This window comes from Cyprinus carpio, chromosome A2 (assembly GCF_018340385.1).
Source record: "Cyprinus carpio isolate SPL01 chromosome A2, ASM1834038v1, whole genome shotgun sequence".
Taxonomy (NCBI): Eukaryota; Metazoa; Chordata; class Actinopteri; order Cypriniformes; family Cyprinidae; genus Cyprinus; species Cyprinus carpio.
Window position 1 is genome coordinate 23836805 of NC_056573.1, and position 23782 is coordinate 23860586.

Genomic DNA, 23782 nt, shown 5'->3' on the forward strand with positions numbered 1-23782 from the left:
TGGCACCAAAGGTGAGATCAAGAACTAAAAGGAAGACATTTATACTTGATAAAAAAAAGAGAGTTGGCACTGTGGGAAATAAAGGAGGAAACAGGAGAAAAGAGACTATTATTACCATTATTATTATAAATGACATGGAAAAAATAGGACTAACAGGACGTGGAGTAAAGAATATAATGTACTGCAGTAGGTGTCACGGTGTCTGTTCTGTGTCTCCCTGGGTGGCCACTAGAGGTCTCACTTCCCCTTATCGTCACCCCACTTTAGAACCTGCATTTCCCATAGTCTTGTCTGTTTCAATCACTGCTCATTGCACTCAGCTGTCCGTGGTTATCAATCATTGCACTCAGCCAATTCCCCAGTTAGACTAGCATGTCATTTCCTGTCTATAAATACCCTGGTTGTTTCGGTCATTGTCACGGAAGTCCTTGTGAATGTCACCCTGGTTTGGTTGTGGTTCCGGGATGTTGTTTATGTTTCTTGTTTCTGGAACCTGCTTACATGGATTGTGGACCTTTGCCTGGCTGACCATGAGATTTGGATTATCCTAATAAAACATACTGCAATTGGATCTACCTGGTTGTGTGCGTGTCGTGACAGTAGGAGTGAACAAGGAATTAAATATTTGATTTGCTTTCTGACTAAAACGGGACTCATGACAAGAATATGATGACTAAAGTATATTATATGGGAAATAACTAGAACCAGAAGATGGCAGTAATGCAACGTTAAGGATGCAAGCTGCCGTTAAAACCCGAAGAAGAAGAAGAAGAAGACCATTCGGCTCGCAGTAGCGGTCAGATTGTAGCATGTTGTTAAAGTTCAGTCGTTCACAGCGGTGGAAATAATATTCATTATTATTCATCTGCGGTAATGAATACTAATCGAACTGTTTTAATTTTTACTTTGCTGCAAACACTATTAACACGTTATGATAGTTTCATTCTGAACGTGACAGATCGATTAATCAGCATGCTAACAGCTAGCAAACTCTAGCTTATAACACTTATGTCACAAAAAGAAACAAAAATAATATCTGAATATAACTAAACATACTCATCTTGTAAGCGTTTAACAACGGTCGCACGTTCATCTCGCTGTTAGTAGTGTGTTTATAATGTTTTGTGGGATTGTTTGGATGTGCAGTGAAATACGGCAACCATTGTTTTGCTGAAGTAAGCAGCGCAGAATACAGAAGTGCATCCTACAAGCGCCATACTGAAAAACTATACATATATATATATATATATAAAGTTAAAGATTTTAATTAATGTTCATTAAAAGTGTAAACAGCACTGTTCATCAGATTTAATTAATGTTCATTAAAAGTGTAAACAGCACTGTTCATCAGAAATTTAGATTTAAATATTTATATTCATTTTACTGATGCCTCTTTAAATTTTAGCATGAATCTGATGGAGAGCGTGTTTTCATGAACATAAGTTTCTGTTGAATTATCCTTCACATTTTAAAGCGTTTTTGTAAACATGAGTCATTTCTTGTGAAGGGCCATTCCGAGTTTTCTGAATCACTGATAATCAATTTAATTGTCCGTGTGATGAAGTGTTTGCAGTAACGCATTGTACACCATCAGTAAATTGTTCTCATAATGTTTGTTTGTTTTTGTAGCGAAGGCTTTTTTAGAGAGATCTCATCATGGGAAACACCAGCGATCGAGTGTCTGGAGATAGACATGGAGCCAAGACGCAGCGCTCAGACAGCGGAGGCCACAAAGACCTGGAGCCCGGAAAAATGATGGACAGCACGGACGACCCCAATATTTTCAACACACATGGACCAGAATCTAAAGTATGCAAGCACATATGATGACATTTAAAAAAAAAAAATGTTGTAAAAACAAATGACTTCACATGCTCATGTGCATCTGATGAATTTGCCAATATTTATTATCTATTCATCGTCATCATTACCCTCTTCCAGCCTCTCTCTGACAATTAAACACACTATTCATATTTAAACAGTAATCAATACTTTGTTTCATAAATGACCTCAGGAATGATTAGCTGACCTCCTGTGAAACAGCACTTAATTATCATATCATATATCATTCTAGTCAAACACAGCTGTGTTCTGCAGGCCGCGGGTGAGAAGGACTTTGCTCCAGATCTAGAGGACATGGTGAAGACGGGTCCGCAGGCTCGACCCACAGTGATCCGCTGGGCCGGAGGAGGGAAGGAGGTCTGCATCACCGGCTCCTTCAACAACTGGAGCAGCAAGATCCCCATGAATAAAAGGTATCTGTGCGCTCGTCTTTCTACAGCGCAAACCGCCATAATGAACATTTTATGTGAATGTTTTTTCTGTTTTTTTTTTTCAAGCCATAATGATTTTGTAGCAATCTTGGACCTGCCTGAGGGTGAACATCAGTACAAATTCTTTGTTGATGGCCAGTGGCTTCATGACCCCTCTGAGGTGACTATATATACACCGCATGTCTGCATTTAAACCGTCACATGAATCTTGACCATGGCTTTCTATAGTATGTAATTGCAAACAAACATGAAGTCAGTTATGGAGGTTATAAGTGTACAGTCTGTTGCACACAGACGAGGAGCAGCACATGTGGTTAGAATCGATGGGTATGGCACGCCAGACGCCTCATTCTGCTCTCGCACGCTCAAGCTCAGGGCAGCCGTCTAAAACACTGAATCTTATCACTATACAGGCAGAAGTTCACTTCAAGAATGAACAAAGTGGAATTAATTAGACTTAAGTTGGGTGAATGATAGAAACAGAAAGCACACAGAAAGAGAAGGTATGATCTGTATTATGATATAATGAAACTAAAGCCAAGTCAGCTTTATTTCTATAGCGATTCATACAATACAGATTGTCAATTCAGCTATAGAGTGTTAAACAGGAATACAAACTAAGTTCAATTCAGCCGTAAAGCAGCTCTAATAAGAGGGCAATAGACAATAAAAGAGAGTTAGATCCAAGCCACAAAAAGACAAACGCTTTACTGAAAAATGCAAATCTTCCAGCAGGGCTTGATGTCAGTGTGCACATTATCAATGATTTGGGATAAATGTAGTGGAGAACCATGTGTGGAGCGGCAGGATTCTGAAGCTGTTTGCCGCTGGTGTGTGAACACAAAACAGTGTGTTTGAGTTTGAAAGATGTGGTGCAGCGTTTCTCATCCAGTGTGACCCTCTGAAAGATACACAGTTAAATCAGAGATCACCACGAGCACAGTCTGAGTAAACAAAAGTTAGGGTTTTAAATAAGCACAAGATAAAACTGAATCAAATATGGTTCATCTGTTCACCCTAAATTAAAACTGTTGTTTCACCATTTTCTCACCCTAATGTCGCCCCAAACCCATAATGCTTTTTCTCAGCATAAGGAGGAGATGTTCAGCAGGACTGTGCAGGCTTCTTTTTCACCTCTAATGCATCACCATCGTAATCTGTTGTGCTTTACAGAACGAAGAATCACATGATCGTTCCTTTGAATTGAAATGCATCTGTTTTCTCTTCAGCCGGTTGTCACCAGTCAGATGGGCACCATTAATAATCTGATCCATGTGAAGAAATCAGATTTTGAGGTGTTTGATGCACTGCAGGTGGACTCTCTCGAGTGCTCTGATACGTCAGGTAAGAACGAGTCGTGTTAGAATAACTAATTACACAAATGTGTGGATGTACAATCACTGTCATGGATGTCTGTTAAAAGATCCAGCAGAAAAAGCCAGTGTTAATGTGATGCAGTCTTGTGTGTAGATCTGTCCAGCTCTCCTCCTGGGCCGTACGGACAGGAAGTGTACATGTTCAAACCTGAGGAACGCTTCAAAGCGCCGCCCATCCTGCCGCCTCACCTCCTTCAAGTCATACTCAACAAAGACACCAACATTTCAGTGAGAATCCTCTCTGTCTTTTTGCCAAGACTATTTTACATGTAGTATTGCCAAAGCATCCGGGCAAAAACATGCGCCAGTAATGGTAATAAAAGTAGTGTATTAGTACATAATTAAAGAGTCATGAAACCTAAAACCACATTTTTGAGATTTTAACAGATCAGAGCCATTTCGTTTTTCTGGTTTTATTCTCTATTATTCATGGGAAGGAATTTGTAACATCCAATCACTACATCTTATCATCTTATGCATGACATAGTAATACTTTGACCGTCTTGAACCCTCGTTTTTGTAGCGACATATGGGTCATAAGTAGGGCTGCCCTCGACTAAGGATTTTTCTGGTCGACTAGTAGTTGTTCATTTGAAGCATTAGTCGACTAATCGCACGTTTATTAATAAACTGTTTAAATTATTATAATGAGCCTTAATTGCCTACATAGCCATAAACGCTCAAGTACACGCATAAAGCTTGCCACAGCACACCGCAGAAGTAATGATTATGATCTGTCCTGCAGTGAGTGCGCTGCTGTTCAGCTTCTACACTCCACACAGACACAAGAGCGCACATTTCTCTTGGTTAACATACTTACATATTTCAGGTGAGAAGCCATGCTTACCATATTTCAGTGAAAAGATCAATGAATGATAGCTGAGCATTTGGATGTCCTGGCCCGAGTACTTATATCCCAGTGGTGGAAAAAAAATGTTACAAAGTACTATAGTATAATTTTTCTATTTTTAAAAAGTACTGAAAAATTATATGATTCAAGTAGGGGTAAAAAAAGTAGTTTGCTGAAAAACTACTCAAGTTACACAAATAAAAATAACAAAATTATAATTTTTCTATTTTTACCCAAAATGAGACGATGGGCGCATTATGGAGCAGGGTTAACCCTAACACTCATGTACTGTAATGTCTGTTTCGCAAGTGAGACCCAGGAAGTCCCTTATATGGACAAATGCATCAGATATCACTACAGCTGAATAACATGCAGATAGAGATGCTTTGACTGATGAATCATGGAAGACAATAAACACCCAATTGCAATGCAGTGCTAATTGACATATAGCTTGTATCATAGTAAAGAACTTTATTTTTAAAATTATTTTCTGTCTCACTGTGATAAGAAGCAACATGAAACCACAGAAGCTAACTGTTTCAAACACGATTGATGTTATATAGTGATTTTGGAGCAAAACATGATATTAGTCTCATAAATTGTCATGTTTGACGCTACTGTTTGATAACTAATTTTGAAAAGTACATTCACGTAGAAGATTGTGGTTGTTAAAGAAGGGCAAAAGCAAAGGAGGGTAAGTGAAGGTTTAAAAGAAAAGAAAGGGTCTAAAACACTGTGAATAGAAAGGTGCCAGTAAAAAAAATAATAATAATAATAATGTTGGGTATGGGTAAGGTTGGGCATCTTTTGAATTTTAATGATTCTAATTGTTGTCAATTCTTAATTTCAATTCCAATAAGGTGAAAAATAAATAAATAATCTTAGATCATCTTATTACAAAATATTTCATTTTTAGCTGAATACTATGAATGAAAATCAACAGGCTAAAGAACACTTTCTCAAGGTTGTGTGTGCAGAAGAGAAAACAGCCTGCGAGTCTTCTTGACTTGAATGGTTTAAAATCACATTGAAAGTGTAGTTTGTTATAATAAAAAAAGGTGGACCCCAGGCCCATTTTTGGTAGGACAAAAAAAAGAGCATTTTATCTAACTTGTTAACGAAATACCTAGGCTTGGGAATCCAAAATCTATTCCAGTTCAGGAATAGGATGCTTAAGGTCGGGAATCGTCTACTTGTTATAAAAAAATTTTGATTCCTTTGTGCGCATTTTAATATGACTTTAAACCATTCAAGCACTGTTTTCTGTACTGCACACATAGGGGCATATCCATTTCAGAATTGAGGGGGACAGAAATGTGAAGGGAAAAAAAGAACTTTTGACTTTTGTTTAATTGACTGTTTTTATTTTTTCTTATGTCTTTTAATTAGATAAGAAATCAAATACACTGCTGGATGATAACCAACCATTTGTTTTCTATAATATTTTGATTTTTCTGTATTTTCCTAATGACAGTTTAAGGATTGGTTTATACAAACACATAGTAAGGCAGAATAGATTCTATATTGTCATAAATGTTATGTCAATTAGCACTGCATTGTTCATATACGATTTATTACCTGGAAATGACCTGAAATGACCTTTTTTTTTTTTTAGCTACAGCGATAGAGGTATGGCTTTGTCCATATTAGGGATTTCCTGCATGTCATAAGATATAATATATTACTCCTGCCGGGCTGAATCAAGCCTGGTTTATTTCAGTTAACTGAGCATTACATTTGCGAGTCAAAAACATATTACAACAATTTACACTTAACTAAGAATATTGGTCAAATTTATAACTGTTAATATTCTAAAATAAAATTATGACGTATGCAGCCTATAAATGCGCCCTCCGGAGAATGCAGCCTTCTGTTTGAGAAACGACCATAGACTATCTAGTTTCTTCAGCCATGTGCTCACACGTCCAAAGCACGCACAGAAAAAGTGATTTCAAATTAATTTGACTGACAGATAAATCATGGTTGATCTATCAGCCAGATGCACGTAAAAATGCATGCGCTCTTTTTAATGTTGTTGTTAATGTTGAAGTTGTTTTAGCTTCATACATTTAGTTTAACTGCACTGTTAAAGAGGGCGATTTTTAGCATTCAACTGTACTGTGTGCATGTATTTCTGCAACTGTTCAGACTCTTGCACACTTTTCAAAACTTTCTCTTCTCTGTCCTCCTCCCCCTCCTCCTTCATCAACTCTTACAGCTGATGACTTTGCCGTTTTCTTCACAAATAAGACAAGAACCATCAGTGACCAATTCCCCACACCGCAAACTGATGATAACTTCATAACGACTAATACACACTCTCTCTCCACTCTCAAAAACAAACGTTCCCAAACTTATCCTTTCCAATAATCCTACTACTTGTCCACTTGATCATATCCCCACTCACCTCCATCAGGCCATTTCTTCTTCAGTCATACCTTCGCTCACTCACATTATCGACACCTCTCTTCACTCTGGTACAGTTCCCTCAGCGTTTAAGCAGGCTCAGGTAAGCCCACTGCTTAAAAAAACCCTCTCTAAATCCAGTACTTTTAGAAAACTACAGACAGGTATCCCTTCTTCCATTCATTGCAAAGACACTTGAGCGAGTTGTGTTCAACCAACTCTCTATGTTTCTCATACCGAACAACCTCCTGGACAGCAACCAATCTGGCTTCAAAAGCATCCACTCAACTGAGACTGCCCTGCTCTCGGTTACTGAAGCCCTGCGACTGGCGAGAGCAGCTTCAAAATCCTCAGTACTCATCTTGCTGGACCTGACCTCTCCTTCTGACACAGAAAAAACACAACAACCAGATCTTCCTGTCCACCCTCAGAAAGATGGGCTTCTCTGGAACCGCACTCCAGTGGTTTAAGTCCTACCTCTCTGATAGATCCTTCAGGGTGTCTTGGAGGGGTGAGGTTTCTAAGTCACAACTTCTTGGTTCCGGGGTTCCTCAAGGCTCAGTACTTGGACCATGTCTCTTCTCCATCTACATGACGTCATTAGGATCTGTCATTCAGAAGTATAGCTTTTCCTATCACTGCTATGCTGATGACACTCAACTCTACTTCTCATTCCAACCAGATGATCCGACGGTAGCTGCTCGCATTTCAGCCTGTCTGAGTGACATTTCTAGCTGGATGAATGACCCATCACCTTCAGCTCAACCTTACTAAGACTGAACTGCTGGTGGTTCCAGCTAACCCATCGTTTCATCACAACTTCTTTATACAGCTGGTTTCATCAACCATAACTCCTTCCAGGACAGCCAGAAACCCAGGAGTTGTGATGGATCATCAGTTAAGCTTCACAGACCATATTGTTACAACGGCCTGGTCCTGCAGATTTGCCTTATACAACATTAGGAAGATTAGACCCTTCCTGTCAGAGCAGGCCACACAAATTCTTGTTAATCTTTGCTTGTTTTTTTTATCAAGATTCTTTCTCTGTCAGTTCAGTTCAATAAAAAATGTCATTGAATTGAACCCATGAGCTCTACTTTTAAAGAACTCTATTTATTCCTTCCTCTTGCGTTTTTTTTTTTTTTTTTAAAGTCTTATAGCAGTCTGTTTTACGTGTTTCAGTGTGATCCTGCCCTGCTGCCAGAACCCAACCATGTGATGCTCAATCATCTGTACGCGCTTTCTATCAAGGTACATTAAACACCTCTAAAACAGCCATGTGCTGCAAAACGCTCTCATATAATGCTAAATATCTATGATCGAATGTATTCTGTCTCAGGATGGTGTGATGGTTCTCAGCGCAACTCATCGTTATAAGAAGAAATATGTGACGTCTCTTCTGTACAAGCCGATTTAATAAGCTGTGGATGACGCATGATCTGCTGTCCTCATCCTCTATAGTCCAGATTGCACTATGAACCGGCGATACATACAGTAGATCGGTCTGCTTGAGATCTCAACAGTAGTGTGTGTGTGTGTCCTGTCATCACACATTCAATACAAGGACATCTAAACTTCCTGTTTTTCGTCTTAGCTGCAGCATTTTGCGATTACAATCTTTAGGGCCAGAGTTTTATCTGTCCAAAGCATTTATAAAATGTTGTCAAACAGGATTCATATATTTGAAACCTGCTATAGACAGGAGGAGTTCACAAATAAAAGTGAGTTCAAGTTTTGAGTTTAACACAGATTAACATTTAAACAATGATTCATTGTATGCTTTTGTAGTGTCAAACTTCATTTTAGAAACTGAGGGAAAGACATGGATGTTTATGTGTCTGTTTTCAGCATGAAAGAAGTTTGAGCCAAACACAGTGGCATTTAGTATTTACCTTCCTAACAGAAATATTCTCTTCAATACTTTCACGTGGGCACTGATATGTTTTAAGCAGAGTTGCATTATGACTTCATCAAAAGGAAATTTTAAGCGATTTACAAAAGCATCAGAATGGCGCAAATAGATTTTGAACTGTGTGAGTTTTCTGGAGTTTTACTGCATGTGGTTTGAATTTCACCGTGATGCTGTCAGATGAGCACTTTAGCTGTTTAACTGTGACAGACAAACATGTTCTCTTTATTTTATCAAGCAGGAATTTATTTTTGTGTCTGTCAAAAATGTTACTTATGCTAAAAACTGTATTGGCCAAACGTATGTGGACACCTGAGCTTAACTGGCTTGTTCCAGTGGCGTCCAGGTCGGATTTTTCAGGCCAGTCTAGTTCTACATCAGCAGTGTCTGGACAGACAAAATGGACAAACTTGGAATACTCTCGAATGTTATTGCATGTGTAACCTAAAGATTTATTTTGACTAAAATTCCTGGAATAGACAGACCTGTTAATTAGGATTGGGGCATCCACATATGTTTGGCCATAATATGTATGATGTTTGTATTAAATATTTGTTGTGTGAAATGTTTGGTTTCGTTGGTTTTACCATCTCTGGTCATCAATATTAAATGCTAAAACAGAAATGTGATTTGTGATCACATCAGGATTTTTGTTTTTTAATGACGATGATGGTATAAATTATATTCATGAGGTTTTAATTTGTTTGCTGTGAGCTGAATATTTATTGGCATTGAAGATTTAGTCACTCCAAAGATAAAGGTAATTTTAATATGATGCAAGTGCGATTTTCCAAAGGAAAGATTCTCCAGAATAAGAGTTTCATGGGCTAGCGGTGACACCACAGCATAGCTTTAAATGCTTTTACAGGTTATCATTTTGAGGGAAAGTCCACTAACTTGATTTTATTTTATTTTTTATCATATGTACTGATAAATTATTTGTTAAGCTATGCATTATAAATGATGGATGTTTTGCTTCAAAAATAAAGCGATCCATTGTAGATTATTTGATTCTGTTTCTTTGTTTACATCAACATTATTTTACACTTTTCAAAACTTTACATCTGTGCAGCGTTAACAGACAAAATGAAAATGAATGCATTTCTATTGTTTATTCATGTTTAAATTCCAAATGCAGCTGTAATAATGCAGGGCACATTTTCATCAGTTTCAGACACAGAGTTCGATTGGCTCTTGTGTCGGCAATCTTTTTTTACGTTGCACAATAACATCACTATCCATGTCAACAAATGAGCCTTCAAGCATTATATACATATTACACAGATTTCAGAACCAGCATGCTGCTTATTTTTCTCTCTACATGAATTCAAGTGTCTTTTTCCTCCTCTGGTTTTGGTATTTCATCCAAACATTCCAGTATCACATCAATTCCTTTCATTTGAGGTTCTGAATTAAGTGATACAAAGGCTAAACACTGTGGAGCGACTGATACTGCATTTCTCTCTGAAGAGAAATCTCTTACATGACTGTTCAAAGGCAAAGCAACATTCACTTACAAGCTTATTTTCATCCTATGCAAGAGATTTGAGGCAAGGCAACTGCAATATTTTAGGCAACTTCTAGTTTATAAACTGATGTAATGTACCCAGTAAGTTCATCTATATGATGTCTCACATCATGATCAAATGGCTATTGCACAGCTACCCGTGTTTTAAACAAATTTGCATATTCTATAGCAGTGGTTCTCAGACCTGTCCTGGAGTGCCCCCAGCCCTGCATACTATATGTCTCCATCATCTATCACACCTGATTCAGCTCATTAGTGGAGACTGCAATACCTGAAGTGGGTGTATCAGGTATAGGGAGACATACAAAATGTGCAGTGCTCAGGGTACTTCATGGAGAGGTTTAAAAACCACTCTTCTATAGCAAATGTTGACTAGATTAAGCCACACCACCCAATCACAACAACAGGAAGGCATATATGTACAGCTCAGAAAGAAATTATACAGCTCAAATCTAAAAGCAATAAAGAAACATCTCTGATTGTGACATCAGCAGCAGCTCTGGTCCCACCAATCCCTGCCAAAGTTTTTCATCTTTAGTTCGGAAATCTTCAACACTGTCATTGATTATATCTGCACAGGAATGAGTGTGCACAAATCAATGACAACTTGAGTTTTATATTCATTTTTGCCAATGCAGAAAATCACAAACCTATTTATTTGCTTGTGAACTAAGTTTGTATATCTCTGGTATAAGTGACTACCAAGACACCCAAAGCACTCCTACAGAATTCCTACAAGGTCGTTAAAGTAGTGCTAGTAAGTATGGGTTACTTTAAATCAGTGTACATACAGAAGTCGACATCAATAGCACAGTTTAGGCAGAAATGAGAGAAATTAACCATGCAAACTTTGGCATGTTTGGTGAACCTCACCTCACCAAAAAACAAGTGTACTTTATTTTTATAAACCTTTATCATGCAAATACTATACACAACATTCCATTTCAATCAGTAGCACTGGATAATGATGACGATATCAACAATCATACTAACAGTGGCTCAATATATGGCACAATGACATTTGATGAAAACACATGAACTTATTTTTCATGCCTTCGTTGCCATTTCGTCTCATGACACGTGTCAGCAGAGGTCAGCGCTCAGAACGGCTCGCATGCTGACCAGTTTTTTTGCCAAAAATCCCTGAGATACTCCAGGGAATTCTGTGGCAGTCTGTTTATATCTCAGAAAGTAAAGAAGGGGTTTTCTTTCTCGTGGCAAAAGATAAATGTCTTCTCACAAACAGGCAACCAATAGGCATCTGGATTTTAACTGCCTACTGTAGAAAGATTTTTAGAAAGAAAGAGGCGAGGTGGGTGAGTTAGTTAGAGGTGTTCACCGGTTGTCAGCTGGTTTAATGGGGGGCAGACAGCAGAAGTCACTGCCTGACACGCTTCTTGGCAGGTTGCTGCAGACTGGTTGTTTCCATGGTGATCGCAGAAGACGCAGGGGTCACACGACCCCAAGCAGAAGAACCTGCGGATGCACTTGTGAAGACTTTACCTGCAGAACAGTGAAAGAGCCTACATGAGCCAAATCAGTCCTGCTGATAATCAGAATCACATCAGGGGAAGCTGGGATGCATTGCTGAGGTTAATACTCACACACACACACACACACACACAGAGTCAGTTTGAACATTTTGAAATGTTTTTGAATCATTTGTAAATAATATTCTGAGTGTGTAATCAGTTGATTTGTCTGTTAGCACATGCTGCAGTGTTTATAGTGACGCACCAAAATTTTTCATTTATTCAAACGAAAATTAATTTTCTATTTCAGCTGAACAAGTTCTGTAGACTTGAAAGCATTGAAAGAAATGGTGATGTTTAATTAGTGCTTTTCCAGTGTCTATTTCACTAGAAGAGGTAAACCGTGTGGACGCAAGTGCTGGTGTAATGCCACATTTACCTCAGGAAAGTCATTCTATATACGTAAACTCAATAGTAAGCTAAAAAAAATAAATAAATAACTCTAGACAGAAACATTTTGTTAAATATATGCACAGTATTACATATTCATTATAGTTTCTCTTCACCTGTTATCTTCATTATCTTCAAGGAGATACCCCCTCACAATGTAGAGTGCTTTGAGTGCTTAGAAAAAGCAGAAAAGCTCTATATGAATGTAATGAATTATTATTATTATTATTATTAACATTATTTAATGTACGTCTGAATAAATCTGTCATGAAAAGTTATTACAGCCACTGCTTAAATGTTGATATTTCAACAACGAATTGGAGAAGAACCACAATAAAAACTGCCTTATGTGCAATCTATATGTTTTTTTGCAACTCAGTTTGAGTGTTGATTTTTAAATAAATAAAATTTTGGTTTCTGTGTTTCGGAAAAAATTAATTTCGGTGCATCACTAGTGTTGTTTTATGATGTCACTGAGGTGAGCAGCAGGTGTGATAATATCTCGTCCCTGTGTGTGATTGGACGAATCATGAGTAACTCAAGCAAGCCATGATGAAGCCAGTATTCAAGCACTGACGGCACAAGCAGCATGATCTGAAACACGCCACAAACCAGACTGTTACCATGGCAAAGAGGGGAAGAGGAGGAGCTTAGAGAGGAAATCTTGAGTTCATTCTTCTGGAAACACTCAGAGAAAATTAGAGAAATAGAGGAAAGACAGAATAAAGAAAGAAGGAGGTTGAGATTCAAGATGAGGGACAGACACGAGACAAACAGCACTGAACACCTGAGCATCTGAGATCAAACCAGCACTCACCTCTAGATTCGCTCGTGCTTTCTTCAGCACATCTCGCGTCCGGGAAACTGTAAGACAGATGTGTTCTCTACAGCTCAGACACTGATGACATCATTAGACTAAAACACCTTTGCTAATACACAAAACCACAACTCCAAACTCACTTTGACAAATCCCAAACTACTGAAACAAATCTAAGGTAATTGTGATTCTGAGAAATAACTGTAACACTTGACAGCAGGCTGTCTGGACTCACGCTGGTTGATGATGAAGGTCTCCATGCTCTCTTTGGTTCGGCTGGAGCAGCGCAAACGCTGGATTGTACCCTGAAGAACTTCTTCCTGTTCAACGATCCGCAAACGCAGCGACTGGATCTCCTCACGCATGACCTGCTCCTGACAGGAAACCCACACCACATGTATTCACATTTTGCTGCATTTCATTTTTAGGGCTCAATAAATGTTGACTAAAATTATGTTGATGTCCGAACCCTCTGAATGAGATGAGCAGGACCATCGCTGCTTGGAAGCGCTGCCCGCCAGAACATCTTGAGCAGAGACACGGCCTCGTCCAGAATCTGATGCAAGGTCTTGGTGTCAGAGAGCAGCATCTTCACTGTGTTGTAGTCCAGAGCCTGTAAGAGAGAAACATGTGAAACAACTGCCGTTTGCAGAAGTGCTCTGATCTGTCACGTGTCTGAGCATCACCTTTCCTCCGCTGATCTCCAGCAGGGCAGAGCCGAGACTCGACTGCAGCGCCACCTCCATCCGCTGCACCAGCGCCCGGCCCTCCATCACCTGCTGCTGCAGGGCGCTGTAGTCGTCCACGTGACCGATGGCGTGCCGCCCGTTACGGTTGGCGAACGAGCCGTCCGGAGCTTCTCCTTCCAGATCTGCATGAGGCTCCAGTGAGTCTGAAGCGAAGACGGTTTTCAGTTCTTCTCCTCAACCTAATTACTGCACCTGAACATTCCTCAAGCAGTACCATTAATAACTAGTTCTCAGCTAGAAGTACTTCAACAGGTTCCAGGAAGTAGTTGGAAAGTTTATCTGGAGCTGCTGCAAGAATTGCTTAAACTTGTCACAAACAAAGGCAGGTTCTCATTAAAGCCATGCCTATTAATATAAGTTTTCACAATGCACACTGTTTTATAGCAGAAAATTAATAATATCAATAATAATGAAACAGTGATATGAACAGTTCATAGTTAGCAAATACACACACCGTTAGTGTTCACAGCGCTCTCCTCCATCTCTGAGTATAGCGAGTACAGAGGCCCGGCGGGAAACGGACCCACGTCTCTGACAGGAGGAGAAGGAGACGGGTCTGTGGAGCACAGCAGAGCCATTTGTACATCACAAAAACATCACGTTCCTTCAAATGCAACATTTCTGGCAAACAGCAGGTAATGCTTGACATATTCAAGCACTTCTCACATGAGTGTCATGTTTATTACTTCTTAAATTACACATGGAAGACAGTGAAGTGAAATCAGCATGTGTAAAACGTTACCGTGGAGAAGCTGTCGGCGGTAAAGCACGTCCCGCAGCGGACTGGCCGGGATGATGGGCGACGGGCGCTGATCGATGAACTGATCCAGCTGTTTGTGCAGCTGAGCTCGTAGAGAACTGTTCTCCTGTACACTGCTCTCCAGCTGGGCCCTTAGAGCCCGAACCTCCACCAGCAGCTCCCCGAGCTCCACGGCTGGGCACCGCACCTCACACGCCAACCCTACAGCAGCGACACAGAGCAAGCCTTTCAACAGCCTCAGTGACCCGACTGCTTGATAAAATCAATACCTGATTTGTTTTGAGCAACTGGAATCTGTCAGTTGCTGATAATCTTGCCCTCCGCAATTAGTGCTCACCTGCAGCAGCGCTCTTTCTCACGCCACACACGCGGTCGTACAGCTGTAGTTCACTCTGTAGGGAGTGTAGCAGCTGTCTGCTCTCTGCTAACTGCTGCTGGAGTAAAGTCACCTCGTGCTGCAGTCTGAACACAGATCACCAGTTACTCAGCCTTCATTCATGTGTCACACTTTTCAGTAAGAAAAAGATCACAGTGATCAGAAATTGCCTACTGAAACAACTTCCTTTACATGAAGCTGTTTATATGGTTTCTCTGACCTGTTGTTGTGCTCCTGATTGTTTTGTCTGTCCTGTCGCAGCTGCTGGATTTGTTTACTTTGTTCACAGTTGTGTGTCTGCAGCCTCCTCAACTCCTCCTTCCATTGCTCTGCCTCTAACTCCGCCTGCTGCAGACGGACACGCCCAGAAAGCACCACCTCCCGGAGCTGCTCCGCCTCTTCACTGCTGTCTGCATCAAACAAATGTCAAATTATTAACTCCAGGGTCCTACACATAGTAATCATTCTGAAAATACACAAGACTGTAAGATTTATGTGAATTCATGTGCACATTTTGCTGAAATACATGTCCACTTTTAGCAGAGGCATTAAATGCATGTGATTTGTTGCACTTATATTTGCCAGGGTTGTCCACAAATTATGTCTATGTGGTCTATAGATTGATGGGCTGAGTAAAAGAAGAGCTAAACTATAAAGACTTCATAATATACTTCAAACAAAATCGAAGAATGAACTTGTATGACATCATTTCGAACAAATTCAGGCTGAAACAAAGTTAGTTTTGAGTTTTGGCTCCTAAACACCTTTGAGCTTCCATTGGTGGCTGTGTTCTGAAACTCCACCTTCTTTGACGTGCAATTTTTTTTCTGAATTCTACAAAGTTCTCCTGAGTTTTGGAGTTTTGGCTCCTAAACACCTTTGAGCTTCCATTAATTCCTAGAAAGAAATTGCAACGAAGCTTGGTGTCGACGACCCGGAGTTATGCATGGAGTTGAATTAGTGAGGCCAGCAGGGGGTGCTCACCCTGGGGTCTGTGTGGGCCCTAATGCCCCAGTGTAGTGATGGGGACACTATACTGTAAAAAAGCACCGTCCTTCGGATGAGACGTTAAACCGAGGTCCTGACTCTCTGTGGTCATTAAAAATTCCAGGATGTCCTTCGAAAAAGAGTAGGGGTGTAACCCCGGCATCCTGGCCAAATTCGCCCATTGGCCTCTGACCATCATGGCCTCCTAACCGTCCCCATACACTGATTGGCTTCAACACTCTGTCTCCTCTCCACCAATAAGCTGGTGTGTGGTGGGCATTCTGGCGCAATATGCTGCACACTGCTGGTGGTTGAGGAGATTACCCCCTTCTATGTAAAGCGCTTTGAGTGCCCAGAAAAGCGCTATATAAATGTAAGAAAAAAAAATTATGCAAAAAGTGACGTAGAGAAACATCTGAGACAAGTTTTCCAAAGCCATGAAAGGAATGAAAGGAAAGAGTAAAGATATAAGGTAGCAAGTACCAAATACATGTGTTTCAAATAAATGTTACACCATACTGCTGCTGCTGTTCTTTCAATAAGCCAATTTAAAGGGTATACAATAAATGAAATGCCAAACAAATATACAATAGTATTAAAGTTAAATAAGTATAAAACTTATATTAAAGTAAATAATGACACCACATAAAATATAAAAAGTTGTAACAATTTATCCAGTTTAATAAAATAAATGAACACTAATAAAATAAAGTAACAAACTGACTGCAATATTTTTTTCCACATCATGCTAAAGTTTTCATACTAAGAGTCATTCACACTTCCCATAAAGGACTGATTATGGAAATGGAATGGTTCTTTTGTTATTGCAAACATGATACTTGACTCTGAACTGCTGCTAATCATTATTATTTTGTCTATAATATTCTGACCATTGGGCCCGTCTCACACCTAGATTGCCTACACTTCATCATTTCATCGCTGTTGTGTTTAGGGCATACGTGTGAGTATCACGACACGTTTACATTAATCTATACCCCGCCTCCAGCAGCGCAGGGGTGTTGGAAATTTTGGAAACAGTATACCATCACTCAGCCTTTTCAAACTTCCTTTTGTCCCCAAACAAAGAACGAAAATGAACTTCATTTGAAGTATATCGGGGCCTTAATGCTTTCCATCAGCTGTTATAGGTTATCTAGTCAAGTGTTTCACAACCGTAAGCGTGACCCATTCATTAATTCATTCACCTGTCTACCTGTTGCACTCGTATTTGATATTGTCAGAGTTATTATTTTAGTCTGGTCAGGTCACCTTTATTTGTGTAGCACTTTATACAATACCGCTTGTGTCAAAGCAGCTTTACAGTGTTAAACAGGATAATAGTTTGTCAATAATGCAAGAAGACAATAAAAAAAAATTCAGCAGAGTTTGATTGTGTGTGTGTGTGTTTTTTGATATTGTGTGTTGTGGGAATATGTGTGTGTGTGTGTTTGTACCTCTGCTGGCTTGTAACCTTGACTGTAGTGCCAGATTTTCCTCCTTTAACACTACTACTTAATAATAACTTTGTATTAACAACTGTCACACACACACACCAGCAATGAGCCTTTGGTTTATGTTTGAAATGGTTCTTAAATCTGTAAACAAGCACACATTGGTTTATGTTTGAAATGGTTCTTAAATCTGTAAACAAGCACACAGACTCAATTTAAAATCATTTAAATTGTCATTAAATTGTAATTTTGTATAAAGCAGCTCAGCGATCAATAGTGAACACAGATTTATTGGCCGAGTATGAACTATTCTTTATTGAACTGTTGTATAAATCAATATGACACTTGCAATCATGCTCTTGTTCTGAATATCAGTCATGTGATGTATGTGGTCCAATCACAGATCAATGGCATGAATGTGAGCTTTATATTGTGTCTTTCTCACACACACACACACACACACACACACACACACACCTGTGTCTCTTGCTGCTGTGGCCAGACGTCCCTCTAACTGCTGTCTCAATCTCTCATTGGTTCTGATAGAATCTTCCAGTCGCTGACGCAGAGATCGGATTTCTTTCAGATGCTCCTCGATCACGTCTACACCTGTCAGTATTACCACATCATAATTACAGCAACTCATCATGAATTAAAAATGAGTGCATTTGTTCCTGTTGTTTGTCAGTTTGTTTTTATTTAAACCGCTAACTGAGCTGCTGGACAGTCTCACACACACACACACCTGATTGGCTGTTGCCAGACTGATAATGAGATGATCCATCAAAACCTCTGATTGGCTGAATCATATTCTCCATGTTCCACAATGCATCTGTCTGCACAGATAGGCCTCCACTGTTTCCCCGTGTATGATGGGATGCAGGCATGTAATCGATGGGACGGGGCGTGTGCGCGGTCAGCTGATAGCTGGAGAGTGAGTGAGGCGCGCTGAAAGCTGTTGGGAAAAGAGTGAAGCAGAAATTCAGTTCAGAACAAAACAAGTCTCTAAACGATTGGTTTCTATCAAATGAAAAGATTCCCTTTTGCTCGTATCACCAGCCTGGTCATAAATAAATAATAATAAATAGGAATAAATAAATGATGTCTAGTCACTTTGCCTACACATTTCATGAAAGAATCTCTATATAAATAACCTGTCACTTCACATCAAAGTTTGTGATGCAAAATTAAGCTGAATTAAATGATGTTAAAATATGTCCTCAACAAAAACGGGGTTGTGTCTGTTCATGGGTTTGTAGGAACATAGTCAGTTACACACAGCACAAAGTGTGTGTTAGTCAGTCATGGACAAACACAATCCCACACACATGCCGTGTGCTCACTTCTCATGGGCGGCCTCCTCTGTGCTGAAACAGTCAAGATCCTGCGGTCAGGGTCAGGGCAGGTCACGGGGGCAAAGGTCATGGGGTTAGAATGAGCACTGATCAGAATCTGTGAGCTGGACAAGAGTTCTGTGAACACACCTGCAGATGGCGGAGCAGAGATGTGTGTCAATGACATACTGTCGCCTGTCTAGCTGTCACATGCTCCTGTGGCCTGTAGGGGGAGACACTGGACTGACGGCAGTACAACGCTAATGAGGACCATCATCATGAGCATTCAGGTTAAAACGCACAGTGTGAAGTTTGGGAGATACAAAAACATTAAAAGCCACAAAAATATAGTTAAAAAATGACCAAAATTAAAAGCAGATTGCAAAATTGTAAAATCACAAAAAGATTGTTCTGTTTTGCCTTGTTTTAATGGCAGCAGCACTGATGCTACACGAATAAAACCTGAGGATCATGTTTTCCAGCGTGAGTTGATCCAAAGAGAAGAAAATCTGACTGCTCTGATCTGAGTCACATGAACCATGTCATTCAATAAAAAAAATATTACATTTCTTTATCTTATCATTTTATTAATTTAATTAAGTAATGAATTAAATTATTATATCATACAAGTGTGTGCATGCAAGTGTGTGTTATTTCTATTTTTTTTTTGTGTGTTATACAAGTGTGTGTGTGTGAGTGTGTGTGTGTGTGTGTACAAGTGTGTGTGTGTGAGTGTGAGTGAGTGAGGGAGTGAATGAGTGTGTGAGAGCGTACGAGTGTGTGCGTGTGTGTGTGTGTGTAGAGTAGTTTAAGTGTGTGAGTGCGTGTGCGCGTGTGTTTGTGTGTGTGTACATACAAGTGTGTGAGTGTGAGTGAGTGAGGGAGTGAATGAGTGTGTGCGAACATAAGTGCACGTGTGTGTGTGTGTTTGTATGTGTGTGTGCGAGTGCGTGCGAGTGTGTGTGTGTGTGTGTGTGTGAGTGTGTACAAGTGTGTGTACAAGTGTGTGTGTGTGAGTGTGAGTGAGTGAGGGAGTGAATGAGTGTGTGAGAACACGAATGTGTATGCGAGTGTGTGTGTGTGTGTGTGTGAGTGTGTGTGTGAGTGCGTGCGTGTGTGAGCGAGTGTGTGTGTGTGTGTGTGTACAAGTGTGTGTGTGTGTGAGTGTGAGTGAGTGAGGGAGTGAATGAGTGTGTGAGAACATACGAATGTGTGTGAGTGTGTGCGAGTGTGTGTGTGTGTGTGTGAGTGCGTGCGAGTGTGTGTCAGTGTGTGCGAGTGTGTGTGAGTGTGTGCGAGTATGAGTGCATGCAAGTGTGTGTGTGTGAGTGTGAGTGAGTGAGGGAGTGAATGAGTGTGAATGTGAGTGAGTGTTTTAGATGGTATTTGTATGACTGTGTGTGTGTGTGTGTGTGTGTGTGTGAGTGCGTGCGAGTGTGTGAGTGAGTGTTTTAGATGGTATTTGTATGACGGTGGTTTTCGCACCTCTGTCTTTGGCTTCAGGCTTCTCCTGAGTAAACTCACTGGCTGCATCCATGTCTGAGCACAGGTCCACGTCCTCATTGGTGGAGCCTCTTTCGTCGGACACAAATGAGGCACAATCTGATTGGTCCGTTGTCTCAGAGGGGGCGTGGCTGCTGCAGGGCATGTTGGGACGCTTGTGTAACTGGGTGTGCAGAGACTCGATGATTTGATCTTTGTGTTGGAGCTCCTTACTTAACCTATTGAAGAACATGATCACCAGTCATTAATAGAGTGAAGTGAACTAATGCACATTATATTCCAGAGGAGACACTCACCTCAGCGCTAGCAGCTCGTGACCCGTTTTATCATCTTGCTGCTCTGAACGATCACCTGACAACCAAAGAAAACATTCGGTGAAGGACTGTATGATATCTACACACAGAAGACACTTAAAGGTTCCGATCACAGCCTGAGAAAGCAGAGCGTACAGGAATGTTTCCCTTGTGTCTCTTTAAGCTTTATTTCTATATGCAGTTATGTGAGAAACACAAGTGTATGTGACTAGTGGTGATCATGTCTGTCTGCTACCCTTCCTTCAGAAATCACACGAACAAAAATATTTCAGCCTTTGGTTGCAAATTTAGACACAATTAATGCCTCAACATTGTGGTTATCTGATAATGTATACAATATGCAATCAATATAATCTTTTAAAAGTCAATGAAAATCTGGTTGTTTTAATTTTATTTAATTTGTTTAATTATTTGAAAAAACTTTAATACTGGATCTGATTAAATAATTCCATCTGTTACCATCCCCATCATCACAAGGTTTTTATTGCACAATTTGTAGCTTCTGCTGCTGTTGTGAATACAGCACATATTATTATAGGTCACATGACACCGGCACTATATACACCTGAACAAACGAATACATGCAGCTGCTGACATGCTGTGTGTGTGTGTTTAAGTGTTTATGTCTGTCTGTGTGTGTGTAAGGAGTGTGTGCACACACACACTCACGTCCACTTATTTTGGTGCTGACTCTCAGAGCGAGTGAGGAACTCTGGGAAAGCTGTTCTCGGAAGCTTTGGCCCATGTAGTAATCGATGTCGTTGGCACGCAGCAGCTCCTCGAAGGCTTTGGTCGTGTCACTCAGGTGCTGCGTGAGGATGTGGCAGATGCCCCGCCCCTCTCGCATCTTCTGCCGCAGGTGCGACAGCTCTCGTGCCTGTGCCTGGATCAGTGTGTTGTACTTCCTGTACAAACAGGAGGAATTTTTTGGTGCTTTGCTAGATGTTTTAACACGAGTGCACAAAAATATATGTTGCGAGTCCTGCACTGTTTGTTGCTGCACCTGCTCTGAACACACCGGGCTGATCATTTATACAGCGCAGCAGCAGAAGACCAGGAAGAACTTATCAACAGGTGCTCATAAACACACATCAGCACTGAACATCACCACATCACCAACTTTCATCTGTAGAGCTGCTTAGAGCCAAAGTGGATTTAATAACTGATGGACTTTGCACAGTTGTTGAACTGAACTGAACCAACTCTGGCCAGTTGCAGAAACTGCTTAGATGAGGCTTAAAAGATTGTCATCTAATTTTTTTTCTTCAAGACTGGTCATAACTTTTTAAATTCAGATTGTAAAATGAATGAAATGTAAGACTGATTACCTCTAACTGCTAGTGGGTCAAATTAGTTCTTAAAGGGGTCATATGATGCTTTTTTTTAAAGATCATTATTTTGTGTACTTGGTGTAACAGAATATGTTGACCTGCTTTAATGTTCAAAAAACAGATTATTTTTCAAATACTGTACATTATTGTAGGTCCTCTATGCCCCGCCTCTCTCAAACGCATCGTTTTCTACAAAGCCCCTCCCTCTGACAAGCGCAGTCTGCTCTGATTGGCCAACTGACCCAGTGCATTGTGATTGGCCGAACACCGCAAGCACTCGTCGGAAATGTAACGCCCCTTTCCATAATCGTGAGCTTCATCTTTCAAAATAAATGTAAAAACAGTTAATAATGTCCTTAGTCTTACCATCAGTTCAGTGACAGACACAGTGATGAAGCTCGTATGTGTTTGCAGTACACAAGTCACGGACATACTTACAGTAGCTGATTCAGAAGCACCAGATTGTCGTAGCAAAGCCAAAATTACCTCCTCTCCTAGGTTCACGAAACGTTTGTCCATAAAACACGTTGCTGTTCTGTTGTAAGTAATCTCAAAGCTTCTTCTACTAAATCTACTTTCAGAAGTCCAAATAAAGTGCTTTTGCTTTCTCCTAGATACACACAGCACCTCCCTGACATGCTGCTTCAACACTAACTGCAGTTACTGAAACCACACCTTCTTTCTTTGCGTGAACATTTGGAGCGGCATTACGCAAATATTTCCACATAGTGATGTAGAGATGTGGGGCGTGTTAGAAAGAGCCGTTTCAGGGGGGCGTGGCAGAGCCTTAACTTTGATAAAGAATATCTCTGTGGATTTCAGCCTTTAGACTTTGCAACTTTACAGATCTTCTTCATGCACCAAGAGCTTGTAACACTCCAAAGAGAAAGGAAAATTTAAAATCGCATCATATGACCCCTTTAAGACACAGTGTTAAAGGGGTCATGACCTTTTTATTATTTTATAATGTTTTCTGAGGTTCACTTATAATGTTAGTGTGATTTTACAACAAAAAAAACATCATAATTTAGAAATAACAGGTTATTTTCCCTCCTGTTTTTGAGCCTCTCTGCAGAACGCTCTCTTTTTACAGGCGGGACTCATTCAAGACTCAAGGAAACGCCCACTGCTGTGATTGGATAACAGTTTCACTTATTAAAATAACAAATGGATGCTCCTCTGATGTTCTGCAAACAACATGGGTCGTTTGGGTTAAAAACGTGTGAATCCTCAGTATATATCAAACCATCAGGAACAGACAATGCAATAGTGGTGAAAGCAGGTTTCGTCACACGTCTGTGTTGTGACGTTACTGTTGATCCGCTCTAATCAGACTCAGCACTGCATCAGCCTTTGCTCTCAGTCTCTCTGAAAAGCCTGCATCATACAGTCTTGTTTAAAAATTAATCCGTAGCAAAGTAAAGCAAACAAGCAACCAAACAAACAATGTTTGACTGACGCGATCTGGAGCACTTTGCTAATTTACACCAGACGTGTCCGGTCTAGATATGTTAGGATCACAAGGCAATTCAAAGACTGTTTTTCACAACTTATACTACACAGTGTCTTGTGATCTTGTAATGTCATCTGTATGGTTCTGTTGATTCTGGAGTAATCCTGTGTTTGCGTCTCTCCTCTACTACAAGTGTGTATCAGTGGGCGGGGCTAAAGAGGCAGTTATGTAGAAACAGTCGTTGATCTCCTGCGAAGGCGGGGTTTAGCCACACTACTACGTCTTAAAGTGGCTCATTCCACAACGAATCGTTTTCTGAGCTTGGTTTCATCATAAGCTGTTTTTAGACTAGTTTAGAAACTTACAGGATGTTACTATAGTACATTGACCTGTTATACAGTATGTCAAAAGTTTCAGGGAAATTTTATGTCTTGGTTCATGAC

The 23782-nt window shown here is 40.2% G+C and overlaps 2 protein-coding genes across 4 annotated transcripts in view; one reads left to right on the forward strand and one right to left on the reverse strand.

Moving 5' to 3' along the window:
• The first annotated feature begins 730 nt into the window (after positions 1–730).
• Positions 731–9820, forward strand: prkab2 (protein kinase, AMP-activated, beta 2 non-catalytic subunit). 3 transcript variants are annotated; one of them, XM_042711606.1, is made up of 8 exons: positions 731–870; positions 1630–1809; positions 2098–2255; positions 2340–2433; positions 3503–3617; positions 3732–3877; positions 8088–8156; positions 8245–9820. In XM_042711606.1, exons 2-8 carry the CDS (start codon positions 1657–1659, stop codon positions 8320–8322), a joined length of 813 nt encoding a protein of 270 aa, XP_042567540.1. In that variant the 5' UTR covers positions 731–870; positions 1630–1656; the 3' UTR covers positions 8323–9820. The 3 variants fall into 3 exon arrangements, with proteins under 3 accessions (XP_042567540.1, XP_042567552.1, XP_042567545.1); XM_042711618.1 differs by having other exon boundaries at positions 3744–3877; XM_042711611.1 differs by having other exon boundaries at positions 741–870; positions 1635–1809.
• A 91-nt stretch (positions 9821–9911) lies between these two features.
• Positions 9912–23782, reverse strand: part of LOC109084737 (myomegalin-like) — a 37403-nt gene continuing 23532 nt past the window's right edge. Inside the window, exons 26-42 of the mRNA XM_042768192.1 lie at positions 21225–21460; positions 20538–20592; positions 20224–20459; positions 18748–18888; positions 18150–18359; positions 17882–18013; positions 17408–17458; positions 15187–15376; positions 14928–15052; positions 14573–14791; positions 14285–14386; positions 13768–13973; positions 13551–13694; positions 13317–13455; positions 13082–13128; positions 12888–12942; positions 9912–11845 (exon numbers count right to left, since the gene is read on the reverse strand). Coding sequence (XP_042624126.1) covers positions 11721–11845; positions 12888–12942; positions 13082–13128; positions 13317–13455; positions 13551–13694; positions 13768–13973; positions 14285–14386; positions 14573–14791; positions 14928–15052; positions 15187–15376; positions 17408–17458; positions 17882–18013; positions 18150–18359; positions 18748–18888; positions 20224–20459; positions 20538–20592; positions 21225–21460 — 2413 coding nt within the window. The 3' untranslated portion in view covers positions 9912–11720. The remainder of the gene's footprint in view (positions 11846–12887; positions 12943–13081; positions 13129–13316; positions 13456–13550; positions 13695–13767; positions 13974–14284; positions 14387–14572; positions 14792–14927; positions 15053–15186; positions 15377–17407; positions 17459–17881; positions 18014–18149; positions 18360–18747; positions 18889–20223; positions 20460–20537; positions 20593–21224; positions 21461–23782) is intronic.